Here is a 27,827-nt window from a genome sequence, read left to right as displayed (position 1 = left end):
GTTCTGCATTCACTTTGACCACATGCCCCAAGTACAGTATGGACAAAGGTCCATGGTAGAGCAAAGAAAGCTTAAATCCTAGAATTTACCAAAAGCAACTAGATAACAACCTTTGGTTCAGTTCTGAAAGGTCACAGGAGTTGCAGCGGTCCTTTTCCAGTGCCTGTAGAGAAAGAGAGCTTGTCTTTCCTGACCTGATGCCTCTTAACAGCCTCAGGCCCCACAGCATAGAAATAAGGGGTTGGGGGAGCAATGGAGGCTGCTTTGTGTACTTAACGATCCTGCAAAGCTACCACAGGCTAAGAAAACAAGACCTTGGGGCAGTTCCCAGTGGGATTTTGAGATCCCTGCCATGCTGTGAGCATCTCTTTCAAACAAGCAAGGAAGAAAAGCCTTTTCCAGATTCTTCAGACCCTCTCATTACAGCTGTCTGAGACTGCACTCATATATCCAGGGTAATTACAGGGCATCAATCACTGAAGTAAGTAATGGGAAGGTTGGGGGTCAGACACGCCTGTCTTGCCTCAGCAAAGCTTTTGGTGCTCAGCTGTTCCCAGCAGGTTTCTCCATCCCTGGCCCATTCAGCACAGAAAGGAACCAGCAGGAAGCAGTCAAGAGGTTGGCCACCCACTGAAGGGCTTAATGAAGAGCTGATGGACCCAGACAGAGGGAGGAGGTGTGAGCCATGTGGGAATCCCCCCCAGGGGAAAAGACACATCTAAAAATAAAGACCTGTGTTAGCACCTACCCAGGACAGTCCAGACTTTCAAATCAACAGGATGTAGTATTTGCTCAGGCATACTCCTGATATCTTTATGACTGATGTATTGTATTTACTTACTCCCTCCATGATGCTAAACTCCTGTCCAGGAAAAAAACACTTGAGTAAAAGGGAGAGCCTATAAGGTGTTTTTTTGACCTTTAATCAGAAGTCCAGCAAAAGCAGGGTCCAGAGGAGAAGGGAATGCAACCCTACAACAAAAGGGAATAACTTCTCAAATTTGTGCCTGTAGGGAGGTAGGATATCAGTCCTTTAAAGAGGACCTTCCACTAGGTACCATGTCTTCCCAGTTGTCCTTTGGCTATCCTGTGCCAGAAGCACTGCTTTTATCATGTGAGCGTTTGCTTTCCCGATTGCTCAGGACCAGCTCTTTGTTGTGACAGCCAGCTGTATCCTCCACGTGTCCAAAATGAGCAGCAGCTGCAGGCAGGCCCCCACCATTCAGCAGCAGCCTTTGTCCTTGAGCTGGAATGCTGTGAGCTGGCGCCACCTTCCAAAGGCCTTAAATAATAAAGTGGACAAATCAAATACTCAGGTTACCCTTGAGGGGCTGCAGCCACCCACACAGTACCCACAAACAAAGCTTTTCCTCTGGCAATGGCTCTGCCAACTGCCTCACCACTCACTCAGAGCCCCTCCCTGTCTCCTCTATGTTCCTGTGGCCAGTAAGCGCAAGATACAAACCAATGTCAGAAAAGTAAAACTAATGTCCCCTCTGCCCTCTAATTTCAATACTTGCTCTCATTTCCTTAAAGAAGGACCTAATCCCGCACAGATCTCTGGGATGCAGGCAGGAGCTATTTGAGCTCTAAGGCTTTGTCTGCTCACTCAAATTTATAGCAATTTGCCTGCCCGTGGGTGCAAGTCAGCACAGCCCTCCTGCACCAATGTGGAGCTGGTTTCTTCCCTGAGTGGGCTCTTGAGAGGCAGGGGATTAGTGGATTAACATCTCTGATAACAGTGGAGAAGGGGGCACACATGTCAGGGGAATTGACTGCTGACACAAAGCTTTGAAAAACACTGAAAGATGAACCCATATAAAGCTGGAAGCTATTTCCCTTTGTTATGGGCAAGTCCCATGCTTTGATGTATTCAACTTCTCCCTAAGCAAGAGCTTTGTGCATGGAGAGGGAGACAGTTGTCCCTTTGGAGTGCTTTTTGGTCCACTGAGGTCCACAGAATTAAAGCAGTCATAAATGCTTACCTGAGACAGTAGGCTCCTGGCTTCCTCCTCCAAAAAATTCTGCACCACACAGCTTTGCAAATGTTGTCGTCTCCACACTCTCCAGGCCTTTTCCATCAGCCGCTGCCGGTCCTGCCAGGAAAAGGGGCAGTGCACAGATTAGTTGGGCTCTACCTCACTTCCCTCTAGTCCCACCTTGCTTCCAGTTGCTTTCCCAGATGCCCCTTAAATGATTTTGCACTGGTAACAAACAGAGCTGACTACAAACAAAGCTCTGGCTGAAATACTGTCTCCTGCAAATATTGTGGCTAATGAAGTCAGAGTACCGTGGGGAAAGGACAGTGCCCCATCAGCGCTCCAGCACAGCTCCTCAGTGACTGTGGATGAAATCGCTACACATCTTGCCCCAACGGCAGGTCCGAGCACAGGCTTGCCCAGTAGCACCCAGTTAACACCAACTCACCAACACCTGAGCCACCATCACCACCCTGCTGGCTTCTTTCCACTGATGCCATCCCTTTGCCAGACAGCGCAGTCTCTTGTCACGCTGGCACCGGCAAAGTATTGCCGTGTGATGCCACCATCTCAGGTACTTCTTCCTACAGGTAAGAGGAGAAAATAAACTTTAGCAGCCCAACAGCCCTACAAGACATTCCCTGATAGCAACAACAAGAGTAAGCCCAGGGCTTTCCACTTACCCAAGCCACTTCTCATTCCACTCCTCCAAGTCCACTTCTGCTTTGTTCTCCTGCATCCTTGTGTGTGCAGGAGAGGGTCCTACCACACCAGATCTCTCTACCAGGTGAGGAGGCAGCAGCCTTTCAGCTCTACTTTGATTTCTGTAGATCACCAGCCAGCGGTGAATGGCACTGGGAAAAAGCCCAGGGGCAGCTGATGCTGAACCCTTTTCTCTGCCACTCCTGCTTTCTAGGAAAGAAAAGAGGAATCACACAGGAGCTAACCTCAGTGCTGGAGAGGGAGAGACTAGAGCTGCCATGAACACTTATTCCTTTGGCTCCTGAACACAGAAGCAACCCACAGTCAGTGTTCGACTGCCATGAGCACCTACTCCACAGCAGAATCCCAGTCACCTGGCTGGCAAACACGGCTCCCCTTCCCTCCTCACTCACACTCCCCACATGGCCCCATGAAAGGAAGAGAGGAGAAGGCATCTTCTTACTTATCGACCAAGACAGAGACATCTTCCTGCTCTTCCTGGCACCAATCAGGGTACTGCACTGCCGTGAGCACTGGGAAAAGGCAGCTGCTTTTGTCCAGTAGTTGCAGGCCTGCAAACAGAAATAACACAGCTGCAGCAAGATGAAACACAATGCACAAACTAGCCTTAGAGATACATTTCTGTTCATATCCCTGCAGGTAGTTTAATGTGCTAGACCCCAGGCTGGAAACTGTGCAGATGAGATCCCAGCAGGACTGACTCAGCCCCTCCAAATCAATCCACCTCTTTGTGGTTTGCTAGCTGTGAGCCTTCTGAAAAAAGCTGTGACTCTGACAGCTCGCTCTGCTCTGCAGGGACAGTGATTATCTCATCTCATCTTTGAGCAGAGAGGAAGGAGCGCTCTCATCTCGCTGGTCAAAATGTCCCCATTCCTTATTGCTGTGCTCCAGATGGTTGCTGCAATCAGTGCCAGATTATGGTGATGAAGTTGCGTGCACAGTCTGTAAAGAATTTCAAGGCAGGGGCTAAGCAGCCACAAGTCACATCAGGTTTTTATACCAGCCCTGTCACTATATCTCAGTACCTAGCGACCCAACCGAGCTCTTCACAAGAGAACAGGCAGTTAAAAATAACTGTCTCATAGGGACCTTCATCTTTTCTTACCTGTTTTATGGTGGCCACAGATCCCAGGCGCAGGGCTTGCTGTCCTCTTGAGGCCAACCGCCAACGGCGACAGGCTTTACCCTGAGAGGGTTCCTGCACCTTGTGGTTTTTCTCTCCCAGCACCTGCTGTTCAGCTCTCAAGAATTTTACCCTCCACTCAGTAAAGCTCACAACTAGGAGACGGTGTTCTCTGACCCTTTTAAAATAAGAAAGGGCTTCGTGCTGCCTCAGTCTACAAGCAGTGACCTGGGCCCAGGTGACCAGGCACCTGAAAAAACAATATAAGCACAGAAAAGTAGCAGATGCCTGAAGTCTCATTTCCACATTAGCATCAAACAGGCTATGGACCAAATTCCACCTTCTCACATGTAGTGTCACACGTAAGTGATCAAAATAAACAAAAGGGCATTCAAGAAGACAAAAAGGCTGTTCCTATTTTTCCATCTGCAATCAACATTTATTTATCTTTATCTGTGTTACTTATTTTTCCAGTGCCTTGTCCTTACAAGGTGTAAGTTCAGACTCCTCCCTACAGTTTCTTTCTGCTAAAATCTTCCCCTTGTTTTACTTCAGGTTCCCAGCACTGTTACCTCAACTCCTCAAAGCCTAGGAGTGTGTCTGATTCCTGCTGGCCTATTTACCATTTCCTTCTCTTCAAAAGCCTCCACAAACTGAATGCAATGTTCAATTACGTTTCTCCTTCACCTACAAAACAAATGATTTTCCTACGCTGCCCTGCCACCACACAAAAAAAGAATCGAATTAGTCCATCCTCAATCTTTCTCTGTGCCAGCAGCTGACCTTTAGGATGATGCCTGAGGAAGGATTTTTTCTTATGGGATGAGAATAAAACTGCTAAAATCTCCTTTGGCACGGAACCCAGCAGACTCCTTGAGTCTGCTCGCTGCACAGCCAGGCTGGATTTGACACAGCAGCTTGTTGTCAAGATTCAGGCTTTTTTTTCTTGGCTGCCACAAACTAAGGGCCAGTGCACATGGGATGTACAACTAGAATAATACAGTATCTTTGTGGAGACAATTTTATTAAAAAAAAAATCAGCGTCTACAAGAGTTACTATTAACAGCACTGTACATCTGCACCCACAATAATCTCTCTGTGTCGTGCAAGCTGACGCACAGGAGGCCAGTCTTCCTCTGCCACCCCAGAAGCCAATCTGCTTTTAACTCCTGCCTTGTCCTTTTGGTTCCCTGTTCCACTCGGACTTTCATTATGCAAATCACCCGACAGCACCATAGGGCAGAGGTGTAAATACCCTCTGCCTGGCAGGCTCCTCTGAAGATCAAGAGAATCTATTGCAGGTTATCCTACCATGAAAAATGCCCCCCTCAGAAGAGACAGGGCTCAGCCTGTATCATATCCAGGTGAGGAATTAGAAGCGTTCTCTCATCAAAGGAGAACTCAGAAGCAAGATTAATGGCGGAGAGACACCCTACAGGAAGGAGCAGCATTAAGGACTTCTCTGAAACACATTCGCACTAGGGTGCCACCACACAGATTGACTTGCAGAAGAAAATGAAATTGGGTGGGGTGAGCGCAGAGCCCAAGCATCACAGCCACTGAGGTTTTACCGAGTTTTTAGTTGCTTTTTCCTCTGCAGATCTTTGTCTCAGCCTGAACCCGCAATTCAAAAGGAAATCTGCTAGGGCCAAACCTGCACTTCTCACACCTTAAATGAATCCTTGGCACAAAGCATCTTATTCATTCTTACCCCTCCTGAATTATCTCAAACCCACCTGAACAATTCCCAATTGTGTTTTCAGGATCTGCACCATAATGCAAGGCTACAAAACATACTACAGCTTCACCTATATTGTGTAACTAACACTGAGATGAATTGAATATCATGGTTCTCCCTTCACAGGCTTTACAGAATATTGCTTTTCTGCAGGAATATATTGAACTTCATTTTTAATTTAAATATCAACATGCTGTGCCCAGAATCTAAAAGATTTGGGTTTGTAAACATCAGATCTCTGTAAGACCTCTGCTCAATATTCCTTTTGGCAAATACTGAATAATTCCAGTGGAAACCAGGCTCTATGTTTTTAAACTACAAAAAATTGTTTACATCTCCCTTGCTTAGTTTACAAATGCCATACTGCATAACTAAGACTGAACAGAAGTTCTGAAAAAACTCAGAAGTTTTGAATGAGAAGAACGAGATGGCAAGTGTGAGGCTATGTGTGACAGAGCCCTTAGCGTAAGAGCATCCCCAGGGAAGCACTCCTAGGGAAGCTCCACTTACACTCATCATCTGTACTTTCAAACCCAAACTCTGGTCTGAATACACTGGATTCTCTGCTACATAAATTGCTCTTCACTCAAAGATTCCCTCAGAAATACTTTGAGGGCAGGAAACAAACCTGTGCAGGAGAAGACGTTTCCAGAATAAAGCAGCATATTTCTGCTTCCTTGTTTGGCAATACCAAGTTTGTAGGACCAGCCTCTTCTTCTCCTGGCAGCTGTGCTGAGCCCACTGCTGCTGCAGCTCCCTCAGAGCACGATTCCCTGTGAGCGAACACACGAGCTTGCTGAGCTGAGCCCAACAAGGTTTTCTTCCCATCACAGAGTCCACACAAGAGCAGAGAATATATCCGCTGCAAATACCAAATGAGACCAGACTTTCTAAGATTTTCTGTCCTCTCTTTAGCAGCTGAATAGACTTTTCAATTCACCTTGCTTTCTGTCTGCAAGGCAGCCCTTCCTTCTTTTTTTTTTTCCCATCCTTCCCCAAGGACGGGATCGCAGATCACTTCCACTCTCATCTGCAAGGCAGTTTTCAATCAAAAACTGGGACTGTTCCTTCCCCAGGACAGTGTAAGTACTTAGCACACATCCTGTTTGTAATCACAAGTGATGCGGGCACTCACCGACCCCTGTACTAGTATGTGCCATTCCAGAGGAGCAGTGCACAGACCTACAACCAGAAACAGGACTTTCTCCATCCCAACCATTCCCACAGCATCCCTGTCCTGCAGGCACAAGTGCTGCTGGAGGATGGGGTAACTCACTCTGCCAGCAGGAATGCCAGCGCCACAGAGCATCAGCAGTGATCTGCTGAACGTGATGCCTGAATCTCCGGTCAGCTTCCACCTTCTGAGCCAGTCTCTTCTTCCACAGGCTGAAAGTCATCTGGCAGCAGTGAACTTGATGTTCCAGGGCTGCTGCTGCTTTTCTGTTCTTATTTTCCACAACCCAGCGGTGCCAGCTGAGAAAGGCTCTGAGAAAGAGACAAAGGACATTGGACCAATGGTAGGAACTATTCACACAGATTCACACTCTTGTAACTGAAACTTTAAGAATAAATACGCATGAGGGAGTTTAGGAAATACATGTGACCTGTTAATGTTCTTTCTCCATTAGTCAGGGAAAATGATGGACAAGGCAAGTTGTTGGAATAAGGGTTCTGTCCTGGCTCTGCCAAGCCTGTTCTCTTCAACTTTCAAATGAGCAGAGAGCCAGGCCAGTTCAGTGGACAGGAATTTACCATGGCTCTGTGGCTTGTTACCAGCAGTGCTGCTCTTGCTCTAATTTATGAGGCATCCCATCAAACTGGAAATGGTTGTGTTCAGATATAATAATTTTGTAGTGGGGAAAAAAACAAAATAGGCTGTGAAACTCCCACTGAAGACAGAAAAAGATAGCTAGAGGAATAATTTTAATTTTTTTTTTTTTTAAGCAAGTGTAGATCTCTCTAAACATCCAGTTTTAAAAAGCTTCTGGAAAGCACAGTACCTACCGAGACAGCTGAACAAGCCTGCAGAACTGCTCAGCCTTTAAAAGTTGCTGAGTTCGAGCTGACCAGACAATGAAGTATCTCTGCAGGCAGCATTTCTCTGTTTGATGCCAGGAACTCTTCACCTCCTTGTCAGAACTGCAGTCCTGTAATCCAGAAAGCAAGAAAGGGCCTTGAACTGCCACTGTAACACAGTCACTCCACATAGCTCAGCCCTTTCTCCTTGCTGCTGTGAGTTCTGTGATTGCCTCACTCCCTGTTGCTAACCCAAACACACCACACGAACACCAGACATGAGCGTCTAACACATCGCTTTTAAATCCTTCACACATGGGCAATTTCCAACTCAGCTGGCAAATGGTAGAGAAGAGTTACCCTGAGAAATGCCTCAATCTCCCAAACCTTCTGTCTGAGAGAGAAGAGAGAAGAACAAAGCACGAACAGCAGTGAGACCTTCCATGTGCTGATTGGCTCTTTGCTAAATTGGGCCATGCACAAAACACTTGTACATTTACATGCATCGCATCACTTTTCAGCCTTACCTCTTCCCATGTAGAGTAACTAGTGAGATGTTGGACATTGTTGTCTGGACTTTGTAGAGCCAAAGACTGGAACTGACGTGCCACAAACTCATTTCTTCTGCAAGACAAAAGTGTCAGGGGAAAAGGGAAAGAAGAGGATAAATTATGTGGAAGGGTGCTGCAAGATTACATGAGGGACTAGCCAGAAGGAAGCAATTCAGCCAAACCAAACAAGGGGCCGTGCTGCTACCAGCATACCGAGGAACCAGCATCCAACTCACCCAGATCCAGCACTCTGTGGAGGAAAGGACGCCTGCAAGTACAGCTCCCCACTCAGCTCAGCTGGCAGCTCTGAGCTCTGGTGTAAGTCCAGGAAAGAACCGTGATACGGCATGTGTGCAACATCCTCAGCAGTCAGAAGAGAGGAGCAGCTCTGCTGGCTGCTGTCACTAAAACTGTATTCCTGCAGGTATGGAGGGAAGAACGTGCTGTGAGGTAAGTGTCCTGGAAACGGAATCACTCAGCTAACAGTTCCAACCATGCCAGTTACTCCTCTTTATGGCTAGGATTCAGGGAAATCCAGGATGTATCCAAAGGAGCTGCACGCTAGCAAGCAACAACTCTGGAGTGCACACATGTATGCGCCGGCAAAGTTATTTCTATACTAGTCTGGGAATGGTTAACCCCAAAACCACCAGTAATCAAACACAGCAAACCATCACTGAGACAGTGCACATGCCCATTTCCCCTCTTCTCTGTGATGAAGCTCTTTGTACCTCATCCCTTCCACCCTTCAGCCACAAACAGGTGCAAGTGCACAGGAGAACCTCAGTAGCTCAGCACCTCTCCATATCACTAAATAATGAACCAAGAAGGGCACAGAGAGAAGTGACTTTAAACTTTCTGATTACATTTAAACTCCCTACAGGCTCAGTGCTCTACAGGCCTAAATACTAAGCACAATTTGCTGATGACAGAATCATGTTGAAGCAGAAATTTTCCACTGAAAAACCCCAGCAATTCAATACCTATGGGCAGTCTGGATGAATCAAGACCTCCTCACCTTTTCCAAAGAGCTCTGAGAGGCCAGAGTAGCTGGAGCACTGCTGTCAAAGCCAGAAGATGTTGAGAGGTCCTCAGAAAACAGCATGGCAAGAGGTTCATAGACAGTCCTGTGAGAGTGCTTAGGACTTTTTTCAACTGTCTTCAGCATGAGACACTTTTGGTGCCATAATTTCAGAGCTTTTCTGAGTCTACACTGCTCCAAAGCCTGAGAGAAGGAACTGAGACAGAAGATATCGAGATGGCAAAGTGACTAGAAAGGGATACCAGAGGGGGACGCTAGTACAGACATGATGGACAGTAGCTGGAGAAAGGGGTTCTTTTAGAAGGATCACAAAGCCAAGAGGACAGTATTAATGAGGGTAGGGCTCCAGTAACTGTTTTTCACTCACTCAGCTCTGTGGTGATCGCACAGCCTTGCTTTCCACAGCAGATATACTCTCTGGAGCTTCACCTTTTGGCAGAAGTCATCAAGAGAGCAGTCTGTTTTCTCAGGAAACCATCTCTTTACTGGCCACAAGGGCTGATCTTCATGCCTCTTTGTCGCAGTCTTGTCAGCTACAGAGCTTGTAACTGGTCCTTAACCAGTTACAGAGAGTAACAAGAGACAACATTTGTCAGGAGTCATTCCTAAGAAACTCAGCCCAGCTCAGACAGCCCTCACACTGCTTCTGTTTAGCAAAGTCTAAGACTTTCTGCTAGGTTTATGAAGGACAGCAACAAATCTCTCTGTAGCTTCACTGACACATCCAGAATAACTAGTCCTCTACGCACTCTGGTTTGTTAATATTCTGTATCATCTGAGCCTCTCTGTTATCACGCTGTTTTCAGCTGTTTTTCACCATACAAGAATAGCAGGAAGGAGCCTAAGCACCTCCAAATCTTAGATTCTCCACAGGCCCACAGCTGCTCACCATAATGCTGCCTCCATTGTAGGAGGAAGAAGTTCACCATTGCCTGCTTATCACCATCTCTGACCTGCAGCATCTGCACCCACCGCTGGAAATATTTCCTCAGCGATCCTGCTCTGAGACGGGACAGGTTGCACCTGTAAAGCGCCTTCTGCTCAACAGATTCCTTCCAGGCACTGAAGCACCTGAGAAAACCAAAGGAAAATAAAACTACATAGAAAACCATGTGAAGAGTGTACAAGCTTACGTCACCTCCCAAGACTAGGTTTAGTTCCAGAAAGAAAGAAGCTGTTCATTTCTGAGCATTTATTAATTTATTTAATTAAAGAGCCATTGTCCTGCTTAGAGCATAGCAGCACAGTGTGTGCTCGCAGGTTTGGTCTTTTGGGATGTCAAAGGTCAGGACCAAAAAGCTTTGGCAGTGCATGGGGGCAAGCCACAACATATCTGGTCACAGCAGTTCCTTTTCACGTTTCTGTCTCTACTTCCATTTTAATTAACACGTAAACCAAAAGAGTAGATGGCTTTAAGATGGAACAACACATCACTGCTGTCTGGGTTGGCTCTGTCATTCCTTGGATTTTCACAGTGAACAGACATTTCACATGAAAAACAGACCTCATCAGCTTACCGAGAGACCAAGTTTCTTTGGATCAGACTTGTCAGTGCTAAAATCTGTCCCACCTCCAAGCATCGGGAACGCCACAATGAGAAAACATTTTGTAGCTGCTTCTTTTCCAGCAGAGCACGGGCTTCTAAAAGCCTGGCTTCCTCTTTGCTCAGCAGCTCCTTCTGCAGGCGCCACAATCTGAAAGCTGCTGTGTTGCAAGCCAGGAAGAGATTGACAGGAAGAAAAAATAACTTAGAAGATCTTAAAACAACTTAGTGTCACACAGCAAACATCCTCTGGCTGAATTCCAACTGCCTGAGAAAGGGCACTTAAGGGAGACAGCTCACAGTGCCAGAGCCACATGATCTGCTGCACTGGAATTAATACAGGGGACAAGATGTATGACATGGTGAGGGGGTCACCCTCCACCATCACAGACACTGGCCCAGCTATTTGCAGGATCAAGTTCTGAAAGTCCAGTCAAAGCAACAGTTAGACACAAACCAAGAAACATGGTGAAATAGTGATTATCTTCAAGCTGTTCCAAGGCTACAGAACGTGTGCTTACCAGCCAGTCGTCTCATATCTCTGATTGCTTGAACTCTATAGCACAACTCATCTCCTCTCTGCTTATGATGAAGCTCTGTCCACAGTGCTCCCTCCACCCTGAAAGAGTCACAAGCAAGTGTTAACATCCATCTGTCCAAAGAGACATTCAGAGAACAGAATCCAGAGCCTTCCTTCTCCTTAGGTAGCTTTCTCTTGTTGTCTGGACTTGTTCTTCTGCATTCAGAATCAGAAGACACAACAAAAGGTGTTTCTTTTGACACCTCTACTGTCCTGCTAGAGCCTGTAGCATTGCCTTGCTCCAGTCTCATTAACACCTGTACCACACAGGCAGGTGATAGCTGAACTCAATAAATAATACAGGATTATTTTCTGTCACTCAATCAGACTGAAAACACTAGTGCACAGAAACTCTAAAATAGGGTTGTTTAGCTCTTAAAACTCAGTTACTAATGCTTGCAGTTCTCATCTGCAGCAATATATCCAAGGATTTGGAAACAAGTTTCCCACAATTTGAAAAAAATTTCTCCCTTTATAAACCTCCATTTGTCCAGGATAACAGAAAGAAAATGCTCTCAGCTTACCTACAAGCCTGCTCAGCTTCCTTTGAGTATCCTCCTGTAAGCTGGTGCTGAGCTGAGGTTGTCATAGCTGCTAATCTTCCTGCTCCAGAAGACCCCACTGATGAACTTTGGGTATAAGAATATGACTCAGGCTGCGGATCTTGCTTCTTGCTCCGTTTTGCCACAGCTTCCTTCCACTGAAGGAGACACCACATGATTAGAACAAGCTGCAGGCAGAATATCAGGGTCCACATCACTGAATGTCACGCAGGGTACCCCTTCCTCCTCCCTAGACAAACAGGATTTCTGCTTTCTCCAACTGCACAACAGAAAACTCATGGCATCACTTCTATTGTCCCTAGCCCGTCCTCACCCTACGGAAGCTGACAGCGAGCAGAGCCGAGGCACATCTCTGCTGGGCCACCTCCAGCTGTATCCTTCTCTGGTGCACAGCCCGCTGCAAAGCGCCAAGGCCCTTCCGAAGCAGCTGCTGTCTGTAAAGCCGCCTGGCTGCCGCCCTTCTCCAGAGGATGTGTCCACGCCATGCTTGGAAACACCTAGTTAGCATTTGTCTGTCACACGAGCGCTGGAAACTTCAAGAGAAAAAAACAAAAGTGAGCTCCAGTTAATAGAACAGAAAATTAAACACAGCCAGGAGGTGACAATCAGGGTTCATCCATCAAACTGAAAAGAGATATTTCAAATTATTCTCTCTAAAGAGTGAAAATCCTACCAAATAAAGGTATCGCTGTTGAGAAATTGGAAGCAATCTCACATGTATCTTATCCACAGGTCACAAATTTGCATCTCATCTCACAGATAAGCCCAGTTTTTGATTTTCGCTAACTATGCACTAAGCATGCCGGAATTTACCGTGCTGAAAAGTAGCACATATGATACCAATGCTTTTTCATTGCTACCAACAACCAAGGTTGAATTTAGAAGGTAGAATTTAAAAGATACAGCAATTATTTTTCTAGAGCACACTCCATTTGAGATGGAAACCCTTTGGAAAGAAATGGATGCAGCCCCTGAGCCAAACATGGCAGAACAAAGTAGTTTAAGTCCTAAAACCAAATGTTCCCAGGAACATGGCTCCTTAGCCACTTTCCAGCAGTTTTCCTCGCCTGTTAACTACCAGCACACTCACACACAGAGTCTTTTTACCTTTGGTCATTCGCCTTCAGTGACCAGAAGTTGTTCTCAGAGACCTGCAAACAGGCAAAGACAGTAACTCATGTAGTTATTCACACTACTCTGTTGAAGAATTTGGCTGTGCCCAGCATGGCAGGTCATTTTGGACAGAGACCAGAACTGTGCTGTGGCAGGGCAGTGTATTAGGTCAGATGCCTTTGACACTGTCTCTACCATTGCTCTGTGAATACTCTTAAATATTTCAGACATGGAAACGCACAACAAAACTGAAATTTCAGGGTCCTGCAACTATTCAAAGAGTAAAAAAACCAGTTCAATGCTTTCCCTATGCATGTACATACAGAAAATACAAAGAGGTGCTTACATTCCCAAGAACAACTAAGTTAAGAAGCTGGTCTTTAGGAACAAGCATGTGAGACAGAAAAATGCATATGTTGGGATGGAGCAGGACCACAAGAGAGGAAATTCTAGCCATTCAGTGCCAGAAAAAAACAGAGGACAAGCAGCCCCATCACTTTTGTACTTCAACTCTGTACCTCTTGCATGAAGTGGCAACAAACACAAGTAATATCTGTGAACAGGGATGCTACACAGTGAGCACAGTCTCACCTCTCTGGACACAGTTTCCTGTGCCTGGCTCCCTTCTCCACAGCACCGTGGTTCTTTGGCGCTCTTCTCCACAGAAGTTTCTTCAGACTGCTCGAGATTGGCATGAGCTTCACAATTCCTCCAGCTGCTTTGGTGGGAGTTTTTGTTTCTCCTTCCTTCTCTGCTCACATTCATACAATCTGTGTCAGAATATTCAACTAAGCCTTCTTTGACCTGAAGGCTGGACTGGCTGCTGTGCACCACAGCCATTCTGGATGCTCGTGATCTAGAGACACACACTTCTCCTGACTCTTTGCTCGACTTAACATGACGTTCAGAGTTGTTGACTTCTACAGATTTAATACTAAGCTGCCGGACTGGTCTAAACTCATTATCTCCAGAAATGACTCTCACACACACGTCCCTTGGAGTCCCATACATGGCTACACCAACGTTCATCTGAGCCCCTCCAAAATCTGTCTCTACTGACACCTGCAGACTCTCTGGATACAGACTGGCTGGAAGGTCTTTCTTCCAAGATACAGCACACGGAGATGCCCCATCAGATGTCTCTTCTCCTTTAAGAACCTTTTCAGGCAAATGACTTTTTGTCTGAACATAAAGACCACCAGTTTCCAGAGCTGGCTTTGCCTCAGTTTGGTATCTGACATTAGGGAAGCAATTGTAGGAGGAATCTTCTTTCGTATCCACTAGCCTGTTAGAGGCCACCCCAGAAGAGAGGGTTTCTGGCTGGGTGGCACCTGAAATTTTGGGTCTCCATGTATTAGAGTCAATGTATCTGTATCTCTGAGAGACAGACAAGTCTCTTGTCACTGCATTAAGGCTCCAGTCTTTAGCGAATGGTGCACCCCATTTCAGTCTCGCCTGAGCAGCACTGATCTTCAATCCAGCTGTCTGTTCTCCTGGGCTCAGGACACTGGCAGCTGAACCATCAGGAGCAAAGCACAAACTGCCACTGACTGGAGAAGACTTGGGCTCCAGAGGGAGAGAGCCCCATATCCCCATCAAAGCGGTTTCTTGCTTAAGCCTCTGGATTGAACAGTACAATCTAGCAGAAATCTGTGAGGATTGCAAAAGAGACTGGAGGGACTCCAAACCAGATGGATCGAGATCCCCAAAGGGCAGGGCTGAACTACAAGTATTCACACTTTCAGTTGAACTCCTTGGAGAAGGACACACCACTAATTCATGCCCAAGAGAGGAATCTACAGTATGACATGACAAACGTGCAGTGACTAGTGAAGGGTTTGCAGGATCCATACAAGAAGCAGCAGGAGGCCGATGCTGTTGTTTTTCCACTGGATGGTCACTCTTCTTGTTCCTTCTTTCTAAACAGTGACAGCAAGCAGTGTGTATGGAGCAGCTACCAGCTTTCTGGCAGCATTGTTGAAGAACATCAATACTCTCATTCCTTCTTCCTTCTTAACTCAAGGTGTGGGTGTCTCTGAGGGTGTCTCTGAGTGCAGGAAGCACTGACAAAGCAAGATGGGGAATCCCATGAGCCACAGACTTAGAGCTGTGTTGCAGCCATGAGCAGAGATTATTCTGCTGCAAGAAGCAGGAACTGGAGAATTGACTGGTGGTGTCTGGGATGGCTGAGAAGGGCAGGAGAGATTAGTCTGTCTCAGACTGGGATCCCTCTTCCCAGCTGACGGAGATGCAGCACACAGCCGGCCTCATTCTGCTCTCTGGCCGGGAGTTACACCAAGTGCTGCAGCCTCAATGCAGTGGTGAGAAACGTCTACTTGACTTCTAGTGCCCAAATACAGATCAACATTCTCATTCTTCTGAATGTTTCTTTGCTCTGAAGAAAAAGAAGAAGAAATATAAACAAAGGAGCACACATATTTCTCATCACATCTTCCCTAGTTTGTGAAAGGCTTTCGGTTATTTTGCTTACAAATTTCTTGTCTCCAAGTCTACCAGCTTCAGTCCTGAAAGTATTACAGACGCTACTCCCTTCCTGTTTCTCAGCAGACAAACATGTCTGGCAGAGCAGGAATGATTGAAGGGGACAGACTCCGTTCCCAACGGAAAACAAAGACTTCCAGCGTTGTGCATACACCTGCAGCCTCAAAAAGAACTTGTTGCTAGCAAGATGAATTATCCTCCTGCCAAGACAGGGTAGTCTGTACCTGGTTTTGGAGAATGCTTTACAATTAACTAGATCTACGTGACACCAAACAAGAACAGCTTTAAAAGCAAATGTTTTTAAAGAAGTCAGAGCAACATTGTTCCAGCTGAGTACAATGCTTACCCCTCTTCTTTGATTGGAAATCCAGCTCAGATCTCCTCCACACTTGTATTTTCTCCAGGGCTGACAGGAAAGGTAGTGTCTTGACTTAAGATACTGTTTCATTGCTTAACAACTGAATATTTGTTCACATATCACGCTACAGCCATGCAAAGGCTCTAGGCTATGCAGGCAAATTTATTCTTGTCCATACTAAAGGATGAAACCATGTTTACACATCCAGAGAATCTACATTGTCTTCTAACCTAGAAGAATTACAGCATAGATGGGAGACCTAATTTGCAGTCTAGCCACCAAGTCAGATGGTTATACATATAAGTCTCATGCTGAGCACAAATTTGTAAGTTGCTGATAAGTGGTAAGTGCAATTTGACAGGACTGTGCTTTCATTCCTTCAAACTTTAAAAGCAAGTTGTCAATCACTCTGTCATTCTCACCACCGTTCTTTTCCACCCCTCTTTTAAAAAATGAAAAGGGAATTGTGAAAAGACACACTCACCTATACCATCTTAAAAAAAACCCTCGTCAACCTGAAAGGAGAGACAGCACGGTCTATGAAATCACTGGCCACTGCCTTTTTCAAATGTATTTGAACACCAGAAAGCTGCCTGTCAAATTGCACTGTTTCCAAACTGTTTATCTCATCCTCTTCTAAGAAAACATCTGAGCCTCGGTCACCCCTGTTTGCGAACAGACCACCTGTCCTTCTCACAGGCAAACTCCTCCAGTAATCACCACAAACCGGGGAGTAAATTACTAAAGCAACCAGAGATAGTCATGCAGTGTTGCAATTATCCTTGGGAACTGCTGTCACTGCCTTTCATACATGACCAAGCGTACCAGGAACAGAAAGATCCCATTTTTTTTGTTTTGCAGACAAGCAGAGATTGGCAACTACAGAGTGAACAGACAAAGCATGACAGCTTTCTTTATGGTGCCTATCACTGCGTGAAGTATAACCACAAAGTGCAGTTACTGGTGTTCCATAGAAGCGTTCCTTGCATCCCTGGAATATCCAGACGACTAGTAATGTATCACAAAATGGTGTTATAAAGGATTTGAATTGTGAAAGGACACAAAACCATCATGTTTGTCACTTCTGTTTTGCTCCATGAACAACTGGAACCTGGCACTGGACTACTTTTATGCTTAAGAACCTGGCCATAATCTACTTTTGTGATAACTCATAGTTTTCAGTTCTCCATTTCAGTTCTTTGTGCCAGGTTCCAGGTTCTCAACACATTGCCATGATAACTTTATGTGGTGTTTTTCACCTCACTCATTCCTAATTTCGGTCTCATTGAGATCAGGAAGAGATAGCGGCTTTTAAAATCATGTTTGTCTGCCTGCCTGAAACTGCTGCCACTCAGGACTTCAATGTAACCACTTCTAAGGAGTAGTTAATCTTACTCAAAAGGCAACAAGATTTTGTGAAGTGCTTTCTAAAACTCCTTCTAAGGCCAAAAGACATATTCCAGGCAAGCCACAGATTTTGCAAACTGCAAAATCCATGACCAATGGATTTCATATTAGCTTTGATGTTTCCAACTAAAACATTTTACACATGCTTGCTATATACACTTTACAGCAACCCACTAATGCATTAAAACCTGAAACAAATCCAATCAAGCAAACAAAAATTAAGCTGATCTATGTATTTCTGTTATAAGCAAAAAGAAGGAAATAGCACAGTTCAGAGAAAGTAAACCAAGCTCTTTCAAGTGAATGCTGTTTTAGCATTATGATGACAATGACAGACCCATAGCAAACATGAAAGTACCACACAGACAAGGTTAATTTTCCCATCCCTGCAGACCAGGGCTGATCCATTTCACTTTGCAAGGTGGGACCAGTGGTTGGTCCAAGATCCCGCTTCACCCGCCTTAGAAAAATAGGCTTTTCCCCCACTGCTCAGTCCCACAGACCCAACCATCGCATGAGCCTCTCGTTGGCACTATGGGCCCAACAGGCTCTGAACCACAGAGAGGACAGTCGCTGCTTTGCAAGCTGAGGAACAGCTTTGTGTGCCACCAGCCGAGAACCAGCCACTGTGCTGGGAGCGGCGGTGGCAGTGGGAGGGCATCACCCACAGCCCCAGCCCAGGGATGCCATTTGGGGCAGCCGGCACAGCCGAGGCGCACACCCCAGGGCTCAGCACCCCGATGGCGCCCAACACTCCTCTCCTCATGGGCACTTACTCACTCCATCAGCCGCCGCTGGACCTCGCCAGAACCTCAGGGACAGGACAGACACCTCTTTGTGCCTCCGAGCGCAGGGGCAAACCCTAATGCCCAAACCTCAGCTGCAGCTGGGTCGCCATAAGCAGCTTATCCCCCGCGATTAGCAACGCCGCCTGTCACCGGGGTTGCAGATGGCCACAGGAAAGCCGCTCTACCCCACGGCTAATTAAAGCCACGGTCTGAGGGCGGCCCAGACGAGGCGGGGTCCAGCCCGGGGTGGCTCCGCTCACCCGGCCCGGCCAGCGCCTCAGGAGAGCGGGGACCTTCTCCTCACACCCCTCCGGCGCCAGGCGTCCCGAGCCCGCCACAATCTGGCTGTTCTGGGGTTCGAGGCCCGGGCACAGCCGGCCCGCCCCTCAGCTCGCCTGAGGGAGGATCCTGCACCGGGCTGGTTGTGGTTAATCCTAGGGAGCTACCGGCTCGGCAGCAAAACAACCCAGCACATCAGCACCCGAGGATTTAAAAAGTAAAGAAACCTAAGGAGAGCATTGCACCTGCTGCACGTCTGGCTGAGGAGACCCCGCGGAGAGCCAACACGACACCCCATGGTGGAGCCAGGCTGCCAGGCTCCAGCACAACAAGCACTGTGAACCCGCCCACTAAACCAGGTATTGATCGGAGAATGTGTTGGTACTGCTGAAACAAACACAAACACCATCCTCCTCAGAAGCCAGGAGAGGGGCCTTGTTTTTAGTTTGTTTTATTCAGATTTGCTGCCCCAAGTGAGGTGTCCTTGAGGCACAGCAGACCTAGCGTAACTCCTGCCATGTTCTGCTCCCCTGAGCTCCCAGATGGGCCAAATTCTCCACAGAAAAGTGCACAGCTGGTTAGCTAGATGGGTATCAATAGATTTTGTGGTGTCTTTTGCAAGAGAAAATGACTGGGAAGGCCTCACTAGATGTAAGTCTTTGTTTGTGCAAGTACCCAACAAGCATTGCATTTAAAACAGTTGCTTTCAGTCTATGCTTCACAAGTCCAGGGAAGAAAACACCCAAGTGTTTAAATGTGCTATTCAGGGATTCATGCTGTCATGGTACAGTTCTGAAGGGTTGAAAACAAAACAAAAAACACCACATTAAAGTTCTGCTCTGCCACTCCACAAGCCCCAGTCCTACCTATTCTTCCTATTCCCTATTGTAGGGCAGCCTGCAAAATAAATGCACAACACTTATCTTGGGACGGTAAACCAGACTATTGTGCACTTCTACAGCATTTACCATGTGCTTGGTCTCAACATCAATGATGGTCCAGGTACAGCAGCAGGTCACTGTAGTGCTTGTGCAGCATAGTGGAGGAAGCATCTGCTTATGTTTAAAGTGATCGAACTTGGGAGAAAATTGCTTGGTTTTAAAAATAAAAATGGCATGGTTCTAGAGGTTAGAGCAACGTTAACAGAGCTCTCGGTCACTGAAGAATCAATGCAACAACAGGTCTTGTAAAGGGAAATGCAATTGTACAATAACGATGTAAACTTTGAAAACAAACCCGCTTTAGCAAAACACAGATCTTCCTAGCACTAATATTTGCATTCTGACAAAGCTAACATGCTCTTCTGCAAAGTACTTTTGTTGAACTTGTTTGTTGTTTGTTTTGGTTTTGGTTTTTTTTTAGGATTTTACCCAAAAGCCACAGCAGGGCAGATTCATTGTACATAAGATTAGTTTGTCGCATCCCACACAGCTCACCACTGCAGTGTAAATAAACCCATATTGTCCTTTCCCCAATCAACCTTTCCCTAGCCCACTTTCCCATTTGCACATTTACAAGCAGTACCCTCCTCTTATCTGAGTAAAGCTTAGACTAAAAGCCATTGAAGCCCAGCAGACTTTCTGCCATAGTGACTCTTCCAGGCTGCCTGGCTACAGTTCCAAACCCTCAGGAATACTGACATTTTCAAATGAGACATAGGTGACCAGCATAACTTTTTCTAACACAGAAAAACTGTGTTCACTTTATAGTTTTCTTAGAAAAATGTAACATTTCAAGTTCTGTTAAGATAGGCAGCTGAAGGCAAAAGGACATTTCAAGGCACATACATTCAACAGCCATTTTAAGGATCCCAAAGGACATTCAACTTGCATAAAAGCATCAGTGAATAAAACCCAAGACTAGATACTGGGAGCACAAGCAGCTCCCTGGCCCAGTAACAGCATTTTATGCCAATCCCAGCTTTGTGCAAACCACCAGAGCTAGCATAGGGAGTTACAGTGATGAATCTTGGTTAAATAACACCATCAAAAACAGCCCTCAGGAACTCCCAGATGTTTCCTGGAAATGCATCTGCATAAAAGCAGGCTAAACTGTATTGTTTGTGGGCAGTCCATAAGCCTGTTCAAGATAGCTTGTCCAGGAATATTTTGCATGGTTCTTGTACTTAGAATAGAGAGGATGCACAATACAAGAGCTGGAAGACTGCAGAAGGTGCATCCACTCACCCGTACAGAGAAGGGATTTAGGGGGAGGGAGGAAAGGAGAGTACTGGGATTACAGAGTCACAGTGCTTAGCAATGTCATCTCCAAGATCTTCTGGATTTACTGCATGAACCCATCTGCCTACCCTTCAGGCTGGCAAAATAAATGAAAAATCAGATCTTCTCCTGTCTTCCTCCATCAGAACAGACATGGGAAGAGCGGAAGGCTAGACTCGGCGAGGGAAGTGTTCGTTTTCTTGCAGAGCATGCTTCAGTACGGCTGCTGGGCTGTCTTGTTTGGATCAGGCCACTGTGGAGCAGCATCCTGCTGATCAATTGGCTCATAGGCGCTGCGATCCTGGCCTGCACGGGTGACACCTGAATGGAGAGGGAAGAGAACAAGCTTGGGAACAAAACAAAAGCACAAGAACTGAACTCGTCAGAAGGAACCAACAGCTCAGGGGCACACCACATCAGCTGCTCTAACAGCTCCCAGCACCTGTGTTCTCTCATCCTCACAGGAGGAAAGAAAATTCATCCTTCCAAAGGCAAAATAACCAAGATGCATTTGAACATGCCTCTTCATTCCCTGAGAACTGCTCTCTCAGTATCCACATGGCTTTGTGGAAAGCAAGACCCACAATACTACACCCCAGCGTAACAGGCTCCTATAATAGCACATTTCAGCAAGATCAAGTTTATGAAATCTAGTGGAAAAATGAGCAGACAAAACCAGAAGCAGCAGGAACCATAGCGAGCTGACAGTATGGATGTAAGAGCATGATTCATCCATGAGCCATTCTTCCCAACAACACAGCTATGCCTCAAGTGTGCCGCACAATGGCACTAAATTTGAATCCAGCAGTGTTCCAAATTTCACTATGACCAAGTTGCTTGTGGTACAAGAATGGTACAAAATCATGTTACTCTCCAGGGGATGAGAAGGGAAAAAAGAGAGACAGACAATGTGCATGGAAAACTCTTTATAGGACATGTGAGGCCCAGAGAAAGCACAGAGTTAGAAATCCAGCTTCTTTCCCTCTCATGCATAATCTAGCAAGAGGGGATGCTGCCTCTACTTCTCCCCGAGAAGGAAAAGAAAGGGCTGGCAAAGAGAGGACACCCAAAGGGTTCCAACACACAAGCAGGAGAAGGAAGAGAGGAAAATCCCCTCAGTTCTATTGAATGAGAGAGGCAGCAGTGGTATCAGTACCCTTGTAAGCAAAATAGCTGTCAGACGAGGACTCCAGGTCTGTAAGGGAAGAGAGGAAGAACGTAAATTTAAGGCCTATGACATACCAGAGCTACAAGATTGGAGAACAAACACGCACAAGAGAGCACAAGCACCGCTCTCCCTGGAAAGGGGGGCAGCATTCAGCTTCACAGAGCTCGAGCTGGAGGGTCTCCCTAACACTAGAGGAGGTGGCTCACTGATGTGGAAGCAGAGGAAGCATCTTACCTATGTTAAAGGTGTACTCTCCTCCGCGCTCCCGATACATCTGATACACCAAATAGCAGGACACAGGTTTGAGAAGAAGGCTGAAGATGGCCATGCCTATACTGAAACGTCTTGTATCAGTGAGATAGTTGTTTGGAGGGTAGAAGACAGAGACATGAATGATGTCTGTGAGGACAGTGAGCAGCAGGCCAGTCAGGAACTGGAAACAAAGAAAATGGGACATGAAATGAATAGGGCATTAACCACCAGGAGCAACAGTCAACCACAACTTCTATTTCCTGTGATATCCGTGTTCACACAGTGATGCCTTCACCCCAGTATCACACAGTGCTGGGAACAGCCAAAAATCATCACTGACCCAAAAAAGCTGTGTCTGCCCTCCACCCTCTCTCTGACCAGCCTCATGGACTCAAATACGCTCACACTCACCATCATGATGGCATCAAGGGAATCTCGCTGCACAATAGCCCAGATCCCCACTGCAAGGACACTGAAGTTTCCCCAGGCATAGGAGGCTGGAAACATGTGATTCATGCATCCCCTGCCAAACAAGACAAAAACAAAACAAACCAAACAACACATTCACCATAAGCCTGCAACAGTTTGTTTGCATTCATCCCTGTTCCCACCCAAACACCTCACTCGTAGATTTAGGATCTTCTTGCACACAGACGGGCACAAACAGGGAGTGCTGATTCCCTGAGAATATCCCATTCCCACTTAGAAAGAATACCCTCATCTTACCCAGGCCAGACCAGTTACCAATCACTCACCACACTGTGAGCAGCCAATGTACCAGAATGATGGTCTATGAAAAAAAGAAAAGAGAGGAAGACAGGTCAGCAACTTGGGAGAACTGTGGGAGGATCAACATGAAATGACACCATCTTGTTTCCAAGGGACAGGTGGAAGAGCGTCCTGGACCCGTGAACCACTGCAGAAAGCTGACGCAGCAACTGGGATGGTGAAGACACAAACCCATTTTTCTCTGCTTCTGTTGCTGAGTATTTCCTGCGGTGCTACACTGTAGTCATTCATTATTACTGTCATCTCTGTCAACAGTTGATTCAGGGCCCACTTATTCTTTTCTAAATGGGTTATTGATTTTGGAACTTCAGAAGAGTTTGTACAGAAAGCCACGCAATCTGATTCCCACTATGCTAGCACAGTTTCGACATGACCCATCTGTCATCCCATCACCAAGAAGCCCATGGAAAGTCATGCCTGCAGCTACCAGCAATCTCACTCCAGTCCTCAGTAAATTCTCCTTTTATGTCCATCCAGTCTGCTCAGAGCAATGGTTCAACCTCACTGCAGGATCCACAGACATGAAGGTATCTTCTAAGCACCTGCATAACTGAGCACACAGTTCTTCATTCCCAGTGAAGCCACCAGCACCCAAACGCCGGCAGTGCCCTAAGCAGCAGTAAGATAATGCTGTCACAGATCCTGTGCTTTGCAAATGTCCTTAACAATCCTGATCCTTGCGCTCAAGGGGACAAATCCCGGAATAAAGCATCTTACTGTAACAAGTGACACAAGGATTCTCTTCACCAGCACTTGACATTTCTGTAACCAAGGAGACATACTCTATATGTTTTTTAAGACAGCAAATGGAAACAAGAATACACCACCCTCAGTCTTTCTCTGCACCTATATCCATGCACTCACTTGCTTTTGAGCCTGCTGGCCAATCTCAGCGAAGGGAGATCACCCATATTCACTCTTTAAACATTTGTGAAAACAAGAATATGGAAGACAAGCTCTGCTGGCAGCTTCATAAAAGAAAGGCTGATGCCTGAACATATCAGAGGATCCATGGGAAACAGGCACTTTTCTGTGTTTTTTTCCAGCGGTGAGAAGGGCTCCAATTGGCATTTATACCGACCTTGGTACCAAAAAAAAAACAAACCCACAACACCACCAAAGCCCCTCTGAAGCAAAAAGTTGGGAAAAGAGTAAGTAGCAAAAGGCTGAATTACTTGGTGGACACAGGAAAGCTGTATGCAGATAGGAGCATTATCACACTAAAAAAAGAAATAGCAAGATCTACCAACATGCTACCACACTCACTGACTTAAATGTCTATCCATGCTTTAACTTAATACAAAACTAGTTGCTCGAGAAAGACATTATCACAGGACAGAGCTCTCACTTCACTGCAGTGCCCTAGCACATCTGTGGAACATTCACCCTGTTGTTATAACTTCAAACACTGCTTAAACAGATTTTTATTAATTTTTTTTTTTTTAATTGCTCATGAAAGCCTACAAAATGCTTTACCACTACCCCCTACTTTCCCTTCTCCCAAATTGTACCACAGAGACCAGGCAAAAACTGCTAATCAGTAAAATACAAGATGTTCTTGGATAAGAATGGAGACGTGCAAATAGCATTTACTCAAGAGACTATCACAACATCAGGGAAATTCTTAATTAGGTAGTATTTAATTGCATGTTACATACCCTGAAGGCTCACCAGTTAATATCATTAGGCAGGGTGGCTTTCTTTCTTTCTTTCTTTTTTTTAAAGCTGTCTAGATCAATATTGCAGTTAGTAAATTATGAAGCACGCTTAGTCATCAGCATAAAGTCAGGTAAACTAGGGCTGATGGTGTGAGGGACTGCTGAAATTTAGAAAAGGCATTCCCTTCCCGGCTATTAGTCCAATTTACCTGACAGCTCTTCAGGGCACTACGGAATTAGCTGGTGATCTTGGTATGCTTTAACATAGAAAACGTAGTGTTAATGAAAAACATTCTTTAAAGCTACAGTCACTATGTGAGACTAGATAATTTACAGGCAGTCTGCTGATGAGACAGCAGAAGAATTTAAATGGTTTTCCATCTGTTCAAGGACTTAAGCCTGTACCTAAGCAAGGCATAGATTTCCTCTTTGGAGTAAATAACTCCTAAGACTTGAACTAGTACTGCGAGCAGAAAATAAGAAAGGTGGGACCTTATTTTGTCCTGCCTTGATCAGACTCAAACTTTGCATTTCAGCACTCTGCAGAGTTACTGCAATAATCCTGGGTGTGAAGCATTCGCTACAAAGAGACCTCGAGGCTAAGACATTGCTGTGTTCTGGCACAAACACAGCTCAGTCGTGCTATTTTCTTGGAGCTGCTTCTCTCACAAGCTCATCTTTTTTAATCTCACAGAAACTGTGAGCAGATTGTGCCAATAAACAGCAGTAGTATGTGTTGTTTCCAGTCCCTTTCTGAATAAGAATCTTCCCTAGCTTTCAGGTATGCTTCAGGGAAGCAGGCCCTAACTCAGGAACAGTGCAAAGATGCAGGTACAATTAATAACTCCTATATTTCCCAGCTTTCCAGCCCCAGAGCAATACCAGCAGACTTAACAACAAATTTCTTAATGCTGAAGACAGTTTGCCCAGGACAAACTCACTCTTATCTAGGAAGAGATTTGGGAATGGTTGTCTGAAACCAGGCAACATTTTAGTTGTGTTGTCATGGTGAAAAAAAAGGAAGAAAAAAAGAAAAATTTCATCTGTCTGTCAGGGAAGGCTTTGATATCAAACACCAACATCCAAAGCAAGTAAAAGTGTGCTCCTCCCAAAGTAAAAAGCATAATGGAACTGTGATATGTCCCTTATTTCCCATTTCTCTAGTTACCAGATATTGACTGAACTTTTCAAATTGCCCCAAATTGAAGCCCCTCTTGCCCCCTCAACAGAGAAGCAATTTCAATTATCTACCAGGTGATAACTCCAAAGCAAGTGGGATCATACTTTGCCTGATGAGCAAAAACTTTGCCTCCTCAGGCTCTTGTGCAGTGTTTATCCTGGATTAGCTCTGGTCAGCTGAGCTGGAAACCTCCACGAACACGAGTTAATAACCAGCCACCGTCCCAACCCACTTCAGCAAGTAGGAGAGAACACTAAAGTCATTGCCTCCGGGTCTTAATGATCAAGAGCTTTTGCAACGCTTGCTCATGTGATGAAAAAGGTTTAGAAACACCAGTCTTTCCTCCTCGGAGGCCTCCACATCTCCTGCCCAGGCTCCGGGCCGGGCACGAAGCCGGCCAGCCTGCTAGGGGACAGCGAGCCGGGCCCAGCGCCCGCTCCTGGGCCAGCCCGCCGCCCCAGGCCTCTGCTCCGCCGGGAGACAGCGCTGCCCCCGCACTCCCGCCGCGGCCCTCCCGCTCCGCCAGGCCGGGCGTCGGCTCCGCCGCGGGCAGCCTGCGCCCTCCGAGCCCGCGGAGAGAGAGCGGGCGGCCGGCCCGGGGCAGCCGGAGAGGCCCCTCCCCGCCGGGGAAGGCCGGGAGCGGCCCGGCCCCGCGGCCCCTACCTTGAGGCTGACGGCAGGCAGCTCCATGGCACCGGCCGACCCGCCCTGCCCGTGACTCCCGGCGGCCGGGCCGCCTCCTGTGGGGTTGGGCCGGGCCCCACCACCGCCCCGGGGAGGGCGGGAGGAGCCGGGACACCGCCCCACCGGGACCCGGCCCAGCCCCTCCGCCCGGCCCCGGGCGCTGGTGGCAGCTGATCGGGGGAGGAGACCCGGCCCGTGCCCTGGGCCGTGCCCGCTGCCACAGGAGCTGGTGCACGGTGGCTCTGGGTGAGCACTGGTGGGTGGCAAGCGGCGAGGAAATAGTCTGGGTGCTCTGGCTACCAAATGTGGATTGCACAGCACCTGTGCCCAAAACAGCCAGCACTGGGTTAAAAGTGTGCCTGGGTGAGTGTGTTGACTCCAAACACCCAGCCAAGCGGTTCTTCCTGCTACTTACACACATAACGCAGCTGAGGGAAGGTTTGGACTGGAGTCAGTGTCCAGGAAGGCGTGTGAAGGACTTGGCAGCTTTCTGGAGAAAAATAAACCTTTTGTGTACGCGGCAGTACAGTGGCAGAAAGGTGAGAAGTGACAAGAGCCTTGATAAACACTAGTAAAAAACCCCAGTTGCAGGGTGCTAGCTGTGCTTGGCCGTGTCACACAATAACTGAGCCAAGTTCAGGTCAGTCTTGAGGTTGAGCACTGGAGTCTGGACATGTAGCTAGAATGGCTGGCAGATGCTTAGTTGCTTCTTTTTGCCCACAATTTTTCCATAGAACTAGATGATCAAATTCTTTGCCCAAAAGCCTGGTGCAAATCATGAGTTCTTCATCTCTTGTTCTGAACGCAAGCTTCTCCCATTTTAGAGCTAGGGAAGCTGATAAGTGATCAACCCAACCCCACACAGAACAGCCATAATAGCAGTCTTCTCCCCAGGCATGGCAAATGAACTAACAGGACCAAGAAGTCAAGATGACCCCCCTCAAACTTTCCCTTCCTTGCCCAGTGTATGCTTTACCTGTCCGCCATGTAAGACTACAATGTTTCACTGGGTTGGTTGCTTTCTTGTCATCATTTATTCTTGCAGAAAAGATGGGGCCTCCAAGGAGTGAGCGAAGAGTCAGAAGTTCATTGCAGAAGCTGAATGTGGAAATGTATGAGTCATCCTTCAGTCTCATTTCCAGTTTGAGCAGTGCAGTGCAAGGTCATGCGTGAAAATCGTGCAATGCTGAACCTACACTCAGACAGTCTCAAAAAAGCCACAAATGCAGCCCTATCTAGCCTGTCCTTCACTGCACCCTGAGTGCTACTGACTGCTAATGTGCAGCATGCTTGAAGATCTCCCAAGGCGAAGTATTAAATGGCAAAATGAAACAACCTATAAAATGCTAAAATGAAACAACCTATAAAATGCTAACCAGAGGAATCAGCAGAACAAAACTGACTGTCTGTTTATTTCAGAACAGTAGGAAAAAAAGCTGCAAATGTCCCTCCCCAGGAATCTCTGAGTGTGCCACTCTACCATATGCAAGACTGAAATATAACTCATCTATTGCCACATACCACATCAGCTGTGACTTAATTTCTGTGTCTTGCAGGGAAACCCTGCCTCTA

At 46.6% G+C, this 27,827-nt stretch overlaps 2 protein-coding genes across 5 annotated transcripts; both read right to left on the bottom strand.

The window, feature by feature from the left end:
* Positions 1-21: 21 nt before the first annotated feature.
* On the bottom strand, positions 22-19,842 carry C23H1orf167 (chromosome 23 C1orf167 homolog). 3 transcript variants are annotated; one of them, XM_071798280.1, is made up of 21 exons: positions 18,015-19,842; positions 13,563-15,366; positions 12,966-13,009; positions 12,172-12,391; positions 11,820-11,995; positions 11,237-11,334; positions 10,690-10,876; positions 10,062-10,243; positions 9,540-9,726; positions 9,149-9,368; positions 8,367-8,548; positions 8,107-8,203; positions 7,568-7,710; positions 6,840-7,048; positions 6,192-6,336; positions 3,808-4,075; positions 3,145-3,253; positions 2,663-2,891; positions 2,428-2,563; positions 1,986-2,096; positions 22-1,282 (listed from the first exon to the last, which is right to left on the bottom strand). In XM_071798280.1, the coding sequence occupies exons 2-21, from the start codon at positions 14,820-14,822 to the stop codon at positions 1,223-1,225; spliced, it is 4,263 nt and encodes a 1,420-aa protein (XP_071654381.1). In that variant the 5' UTR covers positions 14,823-15,366; positions 18,015-19,842; the 3' UTR covers positions 22-1,222. The 3 variants fall into 3 exon arrangements, with proteins under 3 accessions (XP_071654381.1, XP_071654383.1, XP_071654382.1); XM_071798282.1 differs by having other exon boundaries at positions 10,690-10,873; XM_071798281.1 differs by having other exon boundaries at positions 18,019-19,842.
* A 132-nt stretch (positions 19,843-19,974) lies between these two features.
* Positions 19,975-26,391, bottom strand: AGTRAP (angiotensin II receptor associated protein). Of its 2 annotated transcripts, XM_065855346.2 has the most exons (5): positions 26,235-26,391; positions 22,700-22,734; positions 22,356-22,467; positions 21,927-22,125; positions 19,975-20,845 (listed from the first exon to the last, which is right to left on the bottom strand). In XM_065855346.2, the coding sequence occupies exons 1-5, from the start codon at positions 26,259-26,261 to the stop codon at positions 20,739-20,741; spliced, it is 480 nt and encodes a 159-aa protein (XP_065711418.2). In that variant the 5' UTR covers positions 26,262-26,391; the 3' UTR covers positions 19,975-20,738. The 2 variants fall into 2 exon arrangements, with proteins under 2 accessions (XP_065711418.2, XP_065711420.2); XM_065855348.2 differs by lacking the exon at positions 26,235-26,391 and having other exon boundaries at positions 22,671-22,732.
* Positions 26,392-27,827: the final 1,436 nt, after the last annotated feature.

Source organism: Patagioenas fasciata, chromosome 23 (assembly GCF_037038585.1).
Source record: "Patagioenas fasciata isolate bPatFas1 chromosome 23, bPatFas1.hap1, whole genome shotgun sequence".
Taxonomy (NCBI): Eukaryota; Metazoa; Chordata; class Aves; order Columbiformes; family Columbidae; genus Patagioenas; species Patagioenas fasciata.
The sequence above is the reverse complement of the archived record's forward strand: the minus strand, read 5'-3'. Positions and strand labels throughout refer to the sequence as shown.

What these genes read in the sequence shown, in the direction of transcription:
- C23H1orf167 (XM_071798280.1), bottom strand. Translation starts at nt 14,822, where the DNA reads ATGGATCCTGCAAACCCTTCACTAGTCACTGCACGTTTGTCATGTCAT. An exon ending in CTGAAGGCGAATGACCAAAG is followed by an intron (nt 12,392 to 12,965) that starts GTAAAAAGACTC and finishes TTTCTCTTGAAG; the next exon opens with TTTCCAGCGCTCGTGTGACA. An exon ending in TCGCTGTCAGCTTCCGTAGG is followed by an intron (nt 11,996 to 12,171) that starts GTGAGGACGGGC and finishes TGTCTCCTTCAG; the next exon opens with TGGAAGGAAGCTGTGGCAAA.
- AGTRAP (XM_065855346.2), bottom strand. Translation starts at nt 26,261, where the DNA reads ATGGAGCTGCCTGCCGTCAGCCTCAAG. An exon ending in TGCCTGCCGTCAGCCTCAAG is followed by an intron (nt 22,735 to 26,234) that starts GTAGGGGCCGCG and finishes TTTTTTTCATAG; the next exon opens with ACCATCATTCTGGTACATTG. An exon ending in CCCTTGATGCCATCATGATG is followed by an intron (nt 22,126 to 22,355) that starts GTGAGTGTGAGC and finishes CTTTGTTTCCAG; the next exon opens with TTCCTGACTGGCCTGCTGCT.